This window comes from Carica papaya, chromosome 9, assembly GCF_054855325.1.
Source record: "Carica papaya isolate Zhongbai chromosome 9, ASM5485532v1, whole genome shotgun sequence".
Lineage (NCBI taxonomy): Eukaryota > Viridiplantae > Streptophyta > Magnoliopsida > Brassicales > Caricaceae > Carica > Carica papaya.
In genome coordinates, this window is record NC_142317.1 from 8,384,900 (window position 1) to 8,393,600 (window position 8,701).

At 36.1% G+C, this 8,701-nt stretch overlaps 2 protein-coding genes across 2 annotated transcripts; one reads left to right on the plus strand and one right to left on the minus strand.

The window, feature by feature from the left end:
• The first annotated feature begins 826 nt into the window (after positions 1-826).
• On the plus strand, positions 827-3,945 carry LOC110822984 (protein COBRA-like). Its single transcript, XM_022053228.2, has 6 exons — positions 827-1,072; positions 1,791-1,870; positions 1,954-2,410; positions 2,642-2,801; positions 2,913-3,190; positions 3,282-3,945. Exons 1-6 carry the CDS (start codon positions 967-969, stop codon positions 3,572-3,574), a joined length of 1,374 nt encoding a protein of 457 aa, XP_021908920.1. The 5' UTR covers positions 827-966; the 3' UTR covers positions 3,575-3,945.
• Positions 3,946-4,324: 379 nt separating this feature from the next.
• LOC110822960 (COBRA-like protein 4) lies at positions 4,325-6,382 on the minus strand. The gene is made up of 6 exons (XM_088212145.1): positions 6,178-6,382; positions 6,003-6,082; positions 5,430-5,886; positions 5,173-5,320; positions 4,751-5,028; positions 4,325-4,608 (listed from the first exon to the last, which is right to left on the minus strand). Exons 1-6 carry the CDS (start codon positions 6,380-6,382, stop codon positions 4,325-4,327), a joined length of 1,452 nt encoding a protein of 483 aa, XP_088068271.1.
• Positions 6,383-8,701: the final 2,319 nt, after the last annotated feature.

Here is an 8,701-nt window from a genome sequence, read left to right on the forward strand (position 1 = left end):
TAACAAGTGAAGGGCACTTCCAAAATGCTTGGAAAATATAGTGACCTTCATCTTCATATAACTTTTAGGAATTATCCCCAAGCATATACATATATAATTCAAAGGATTTTGTTCAATACATGGTTAATTAATTAAGTAATCTTTTTGTTTTGGAAAATTTATTTGATTAATATAATTAATTAGAATGTAAATTCAAGTGCAAACATTTGACTATCAAGTTTTTGTAGAGAAAAACCAATAACATGGTAAAAGTCTTTATAAGACTATGTATTAATATATAAATTTTTATGGTAGAAGAAATTTTTTTTATAAATAAATAATTATCTCAATTTTAATTAATATATGATAAAAGAAACTATTAAGAGTATTTAATTTATATAACATAATATCTTAATTATTGTCTTGGACAATTTAAATTCGAGTCTTGTTCGCTATCTATACACTTATAATTTAGTTTTTAAAATAAATAAAAACATTCTTAATAACCAAATTCATAAAAAAAGAAAAACTACAATGGTAAAATTTGTGTAAGTATAAGACATTAAATAGTACATAAGAATATAAATTAAATAGTACATTTAAAGTTAATTTTTATTTCATTTAAAATAATTTTTTTATTTTTAGTAATTTTTTTTTTTTTATAAAAGATTGCAACATAATTTGGGTATATAAAAATGAAATGAAAATTTACAAAAAGTAGTGTTAGCAAGTTCTACCTAACTCAGTTTTTGGATGAAGAAGGGCATTATGGTAATTTAATATTTCAAAAGTTGCATTCCACTGGAACTACAGCAGTTTTATTAAAGTCTACCCACTCAAGAAATGCTTTCTTGTCCATGTGAAAATCTCTCTCTCTCTCTCTCTCTCTCTCTTCCATCCTCCATGCTTATGCAGATCTTGAGCTTTCATTGATTAACACGTTGAGCATCATTTTCTCTCATCCAAGCTCTGCACTGCAATCAAGAGATGGGCTACTCATTATTCTTCTCAGCCACCGGATCCACCATTAACCTCAGTAGCTTCGCTCTTTTGCTTGTGCTCTTCCTCTCTTGCTCCACTTTCACTTCCATCGGTAGTGCCCAATACGCATCTTTCTTCTTCCACCTTTTTAGGATTTTCTAATTCGTATTTGGTTTTCCTTGATTTACTGAATATGGGTTTTGTCGTTTGCTTTATATTTCTCTTGCTCTTTGCGTATTGACTGACAAGAATACGTGGTTGACTGGTGGAGAACTATTCTGATATTATGCGTTCTTCTTTCTGTGTTTAATGAATTTAATGTTTCATGATTTGATTTCGTTTTTGAATTATAATGATTGAATTCTAATAGTATGATAGCTTTCGTTTTGAATTCTTAATGAAGAAAAATAAGAATAAAACTTGAGGATACTCGGTTCTTGTGAACAATCGAGTATTGCCTTACTGTGTAAGCTGCATACAGAAAAGAAAATCTCAATCAATTTTGCTCAAGAACATTATGAAAGCTTTCCATTAATATTTGGAAGTTAGAAGGCATCTTGAATTCTGCCTTTGAGTCAGATCTTGCAATACTTTTTCAGCGATTATAACAAATGAGGCTGGAAAAGATCAAGGGTTCTGTGGGTTTTACCATAAATAATTAGATATTGTATTGTTATACTTCCTACTTGCTGTGTGTTAATTGCTGTTTTGGTATCTTATGCCGCCTTATCATGCAAATCTTAATCTTTGGTCCTGTAAGATGATTAGGTACTAGTTGTAAGACTGTCGAAAATTGAAGTGTTGATCCTTTTCATCTGAATCTTTTGCAGAAGCCTATGATGCGCTTGATCCAAATGGCAATATCACAATAAAATGGGACATAATAAACTGGACACCAGATGGCTATGTTGTAAGTTCTTGTTTTTCTAAATATCCAGTATCCAACTCACTTGAATTTTATATTTAATAGGTTGTTTCATTTGGCTGTCGCAGGCTGTGGTTACAATGTATAATTTCCAGCAGTATCGCCATATTCAATCACCAGGTTGGACCTTGGGGTGGTCATGGTCAAAGAAGGAAGTAATCTGGAGCATGGTAGGAGCTCAGACTACAGAGCAAGGGGATTGTTCGAAGTTCAAGGGGAACATTCCACATTGCTGTAAGAAGGATCCTACAGTTGTTGATTTAATGCCTGGCACTCCTTACAACCAGCAGATTGCAAATTGCTGCAGAGGGGGAGTAATGAATTCGTGGGCTCAGGACCCTGCAACTGCAGCAAGCTCATTCCAGCTCAGTGTAGGTGCTGCAGGAACGACTAACAAAACTGTTAGGGTGCCAAAAAACTTCACACTGAAAGCTCCAGGACCTGGATATACTTGCGGACCTGCAAAGATTGTGAAACCAACCAAATATATCACTCCTGATAAAAGAAGAGTCACCCAGGCTCTGAGTAAGTTTGTTGCTGAAGGCTTTTGCAATTGCTTAACAGTTGATCTGTGACGAATCTGCAACTTGATATATCCATTTTTGGTCCCTGATAGAACATAGTGACTGATACTACGTCAGTAGGACTCACAATATGAGCTGTGGTGTTATAGAAGCTAATATTATTTCTTAGGTTTTCAAATGAATTCTAGCTTTTCCTAACCCCACCTGCTTCCTTTTTGACAATGTTTTGCAGTGACCTGGAATGTTACTTGCACATATTCACAATTTTTGGCTCAGAAGACGCCAACCTGTTGTGTTTCTCTCTCGTCCTTTTACAATGACACGATAGTAAGCTGCCCAACTTGTGCTTGTGGCTGTCAAAACAACATAACAGAACCCGGGAGCTGTGCGGAGTATGTACTCTCATTGATCCCTTTGTTCACATCTCCTCCATCTCCTTCTCATTTGTTTTTTCACTCAGTCCTAGTTTGTTCTGATTTTTTCCTTTGATGGTTATTCCGCAGTTCCAATTCTCCATTTTTAGCTTCAGCTGTTTCTGGTCCTGGCAAATCTACCAATGCTCCACTTCTCCAGTGTACTAGCCATATGTGTCCAATACGAGTTCATTGGCATGTTAAACTCAACTACAAAGAGTACTGGCGTGTGAAGATCACAGTCACGAACTTCAATTACAGGATGAATTACTCACAATGGAATTTAGTTGTGCAACACCCAAATTTTGATAATCTCACCCAGATTTTCAGCTTTAATTACAAACCGTTAACTCCTTATGAAGGCTTAAGTAAGTGTACTCATTTTTTTAGTTTATAGTATGTCATATAACTTTCCAATAATACTATTTTTTTTTCTAACAAATATTATGTGTTTTGCAGATGATACTGCCATGTTATGGGGAGTGAAGTTCTACAATGACTTTCTCTCAGAAGCTGGTCCTCTTGGGAATGTTCAGTCGGAGTTGCTATTCAGAAAGGATGCATCAACCTTTACATTCGAAAAGGGATGGGCCTTTCCTCGTAGGATATATTTCAATGGTGATAACTGTGTCATGCCACCTCCAGATTCATATCCTTGGTTGCCAAATGGCAGTCCTGGGCAGACCTTTTCCTTCCTTGGTCCAGTGATGGCGATGTTTGTGTCTGTTGTTTTACTACTGGTTCACACATGATGATTCATCTCAGCCAGGACTCCAAAACCAATGGGCTCCGGCATGTAAGAGATCCCAACAGGTTTCGACAGAACTGAAGCTTATGCAATCCGGTTGCTGTGATTAATGTGTTGGTTTTTAAGTAAACATGCTGGAAGGGTATCCGGGTGCGCTATAGCCTTCGATACAGAATTGTCCTGATTTTATTTATTTTATACGTTGAGGTTTAGAATTGCTGCATATTTTTTTTTGTTCAGAGTTAGTTCTTTTCTGTAATTTTATTTATATTATACACCTCATCAATTTGTTTGTGGAATGTCCAAGATCGTTGAAAGCATTGTAATGAAGAACTTCATGCAGAAATGATTTGATATATGGATATGTTCCCAGAATTATGTCTTCATAAATTTTACTTCCACTTTCTCATGCATGCAGCATCTGTAATAAACTTCTGTAGTATGGAAAATTTTGTTTGCAAAATATACTCTCCTCAGATATGGAGGAGTCTAATCTGCAAATTAGACACCAAGGTTGACTCCAAAAATATTGCACATTTCAAGATTAGCTATGCGTGTATAGATTATTTATTGACAACCTCATGCATCTCTACTGAAAGGTTCCTAAAATTGAAATCTCACACTCTGACAATATCCCTATTTATCTCCAAGAAATTATGGTTGTATTGTATATATACCTGTCATAGAAGACAATGTAGGCATCCAGTCTTTGAAACCAACCTCAAAATCTTCTGGTTCCCCAGAGGAAAAATTATCAGAAAAGGAACAGCATCCCCAAGAAAACTGAAGATGCCACTATAAAAAATGCAACAGGATCTGCAGAAGCAGAGTTTGGTAAAAATGGGTATGTATCAGGTGGAGGCAGCAAGCATTCATCACCATTGAAGTAAACTTTTCGAGGAAATGCCCAGCCCTGCTTGAAGGAAAATGTTTCCTTGTTCTTCTGCAGAAGCACCTCAGACTGGACATTTCCTTCAGGTCCAGCTTCCATTAACAGGTCATTGTAGTACTTCATGCCATAAAACATGCCTGTGTCATCTGCACACAGTTCATTCAAATTCAACTTTATTACCAGGAATCATTTCAGGTTTCTGATACCTGAAATCATTTCAGACAATTTAGTTTGAGGCAAGTTGACCTATTCATCATCTGCATATAAAAAAGGTTCTCAAACACTTACTTATAGATTCGTATGGGACAAGAGGCTTGTAATCAAAGCTGAAGACTTGGGTAACCTTGTCGAGATTGGGATGCTGTGCAACCAGTGTCCATTGTGTATAGTTCATTCGGTAGTTAAAATTAGTGATGGCAATCTTCACACGCCAGTAGTCTTTGTAGTTGAGCTTCACATGCCAGTGCACACGTATAGGGCACATATGATGTGTGCATTGCAGCAATGGTGAATTGTCCTTCTTTGGCGTGTTTATTCCTTTCCTGTGTGCTTCCTTTGAATCACTCCTGCATTTCCATAGTTATATTTCTGAATTAAATGTATACCATTTTTTACGCATCTTGATTTGGTAGAGAAGGATAATATATGAAGATCATCATGCTGACTTTTTTCAATTGCAGGGCTGTGAGGAAACTGGTTAAGGTGCTTACATAATACAGTTGTTTTTGTTTTGGCATCCACAAGCGCAGGAGGGACAGGGAGTTATTGTTTCGTTATAGAAAGTTGAAAAGGAAACACAGCAACTGGGATTCTTTGATGCAAGAAACTGTGAGTAAGTGCAGGTCACATTCCATGTCACTGCATAAAAATGAGATGTATAATAGGTAAAACCTCGTTAAAGCACCATGGAAATTCTAGACATTTATGGTTACCATGAAATGTTGAATGAGAAACATGAATGACTTACTCAGAGCTTGAGTTTTTCGCCTGCGATCAGGTGTGAGGAAGACTGTGGAAGGTACGATTTTTGCAGGGCCACAGGTGTATCCAGGGCCAGGACCAAGCAGAGTGAAGTTCTTTGGCAGTTTCACTGTCTTGTTTGAAGTCCCAGCAAGGCCAACACTTACCTGAAAAGCAGAGATTGAGGCTGCTGGATCTTGTCCCCACGAGGCCATCACGCCTCCCTTGCAACAGTTAGTGAACTGCTGGTTGTAAGGGACTCCAGGGAGCAAGTCAACCACTGTAGGGTTCTTTTTGCAGCAATGAGGTATGTTTCCTTTAAACTTTGAACAGTCTCCTTGTTCAGTGGTTTGAGCTCCTACCATTGACCAGATTACTTCTTTTTTGGCCCACTGCCATGACAGAGTCCATCCGGGGCTATAGATGTGGCGATACATTTGGAAGTTACTCATTGTCACAACTGCCTAGAAGATGTAATTGGAAGTTACTGGCATGTCTTAGGATAAATTCAATCAGAATCTTACTTTCCTTAAAAGAACAATTTTATTAACATAATTAAGAATGTTCCAATGGTACTCACCACATAACCATCCGGTGTCCAAGACATGACATCCCATTTGATTGTTATGTTCCCATTTGGATCCAACGGATCGTATGCAGCTAATACCATGAAGCAGAATAAAAAAAATAGAAACAACTCTGAAAATGGTAATCAATTAATCTCTAATCTTCACAGCTTATTCCTGGAAACTTACCTGTACAAGATAACAGCATGAGAAACAGAATGGCTGTGAATGTGGAGTTCAGTTCCAGGAACGAATGACATTGCTGTCTCCAGCGATGATCCTTTTTCTCGAATGCATTTTCCCGAGATGGGCAAGAAGCATTAGAGGATTCCATGGCATGAAGTTTGCTAATCACAAAAGAATCTGCTACTGCCATGGAGTTATAAAAAGACATGCAAACACAAACACAAAACAACTACCTTTCGAAATGTCTCACCAACTACCTTGTTAGGTGCCTCATGGTGATACTTTCACTTCATCTGTCTGATAATTTTCCTCTAATATAAATGCACATCACTTGCACCTTTTTTTTTTTTTCTCTTTTGGAAAATATGAAATTGAGTTGCTGGATCTTGAAGAAAAACTTAGATGAGAATGGTGTAAAAGCCAATGGGCAATATTATGGGAGATTCTAAGAGATTTTGAACACAACATCTCGATGATTTCTCCCTTCAGATATACTGGTTGTGTACATACGTACATACATCCATTCACATGTGTGTAGAAAAGCTAAATTCAGCTTCCAAGTAATATGTCATGTCAGTGTTTGAGCTGCTTAAAGTGCAAGCCTTCTTTTTGCACTTAATTTTTCCACTTCTTACTCTTGTTCCCCCTTTTATTCAATCAAATAACCAATCATCCTTTGATGTATTCTCAAATATGAACTAACATAAATTCCCATTGATCAATGATGGTTAGAAAATAGAACCCAGACAAGATTGTCAATGAGAATACTTAAGATGTCATTTAAAACCAATTTATTGATCAAATTGCAGAATAGATAACCAAGTAGTAAAAAAAACATTATCCCGAAATAAGTAAAAAAAAGTAAATTTTTCAGCAAAAATAAAATTTTTGTGTCAGGTTTTATATCTAAAAGTAAATATATTTCACAAAAAAAAAAATACATAAAACATTTTTTTTTACGTGATATAGTAATAAAACAAGTTAAATTAGTAATTTTGCAACAAAAGATTAAATTCTCATGCCAATCCAAACTAAATCAAATTTAAATGTGAAATAGAGAAAAGAATAAGGGTGAGCATATGAGTCAAGTGGCATCTCACTATCTGATTAAGATAACCCAACTATATATGCACAAAATGTGATTAATACATAGACTTGAGCAGGTTTTGTTGTTGAAATAGAGAGAAGTTTTTTATGGAATTTCTATCATGAGTTCGGATTTGCTTCACTAATTTTGGCATAGAAATCCATGGAATTAAATAACTATCTGCCAATTAAATATCAGCTCCATAATAGAAATCTTTGTCCAAATGAAGAGTAAATAGATAAATATACTCTTTATGTTACTCCTGATTATATTCATAAATTTGATAACATCTGTTCAAAATAGTTTGAGCCAGCTAGAGCTTGAGGATTTCTTGATCCCTACATGCATAAATCATAATTCATAATAAATTTTAGATCACTTTTAGGGCATGATAGAACTGGATCAAAACATATTTATTCACATATAAATCTGGAGAAAGTAAGGAAAGGAAAAGAATTCAATTTATTTTCCTTCCCTGAATTGCATATTCAAGAGTAAAACAATTGTTTTTACTACCATATTTGGTATTTTAAGATATAACAAAGCATTAATGTAAAAAACCCAACCGGGTGTGGATTAAAATTTTTAATGCTTTCAATTTTTTTTGTTTTGTTATTTATGTAAAGACCATTGGGAATATTTATACATGCAAGAGAGTAAAGGTGGAAAGGTGGTCTCTGGAACCTACCGAGACCACTAGCTGTCCACAACAATCTAACCAATTCAAAAAGCAAAAAAATCTTGGCCCTTCATTTCAGGGTTTCGATCTGGGCGTCCACCTGTCCGATGCCTTGCATCTTACTCTCAATTTTTCACACGTTCCTCAAGATGAAGTCTGTTTACTTTCAGCTTTTCGAGTTTCACACCACTCCTTTAACTCTTCGTGTTTTCTTGTTGTAGATGCTTCATCTTAAACAGAAGTCAGTGATGTGTTGAGGTCCCCAAAGATTTCGTGAGCAGATCAGCGAGTTGTTCTCTCGAGGTGATGTGTTCCGTTTTGACGAAGCCTTTTCATATCTAGTTGGGAACTATGTAACAATCAATGTCGGGGTACTTCGTTCGTTCATGGAAGACCAGGTTAGCTGCAATGTGCTCAGTGGCTTTGTTGTCACAGTTCAATATTATGGATAAGTGAGATACTATTTGAAAATCTCGAAGGAGGTAAGTTATCCATTGAACCTCACACAATGTGGATGACATACTTATGTACTCAATTTCTGCGGAAGACTTACTCACCGTGGTTTGTTTTTTTATTTTTCAGGAGATTAGTGCTGACCCGAGGAAGATACAAAAGCCCGTGAGAGATTTACGGATCATTGGACACGATGCCCAGTCCGAGTCACAAAAGGCTTAGACTTTAAGGCCATTTCTTCTCAGGAAGAAGATGCCTTATTCTGGATATTGCTTTAAGCAGCTAACAACATGTAATGTAGCATCGAG

Bases quoted from the DNA above. Each gene is read 5' to 3' on its own strand.
- LOC110822960 (XM_088212145.1), bottom strand. From the start codon at position 6,382: ATGTCTTTTTATAACTCCATGGCAGTAGCAGATTCTTTTGTGATTAGC. The intron at 5,887-6,002 runs GTGAGTACCATT...TACATCTTCTAG, and splicing joins GGACACCGGATGGTTATGTG to GCAGTTGTGACAATGAGTAA. The intron at 4,609-4,750 runs GTAAGTGTTTGA...AACTGTGTGCAG, and splicing joins TGTCCCATACGAATCTATAA to ATGACACAGGCATGTTTTAT.
- LOC110822984 (XM_022053228.2), top strand. From the start codon at position 967: ATGGGCTACTCATTATTCTTCTCAGCCACCGGATCCACCATTAACCTC. The intron at 1,073-1,790 runs GTAGTGCCCAAT...AATCTTTTGCAG, and splicing joins CTCCACTTTCACTTCCATCG to AAGCCTATGATGCGCTTGAT. The intron at 2,802-2,912 runs GTATGTACTCTC...GTTATTCCGCAG, and splicing joins GAACCCGGGAGCTGTGCGGA to TTCCAATTCTCCATTTTTAG.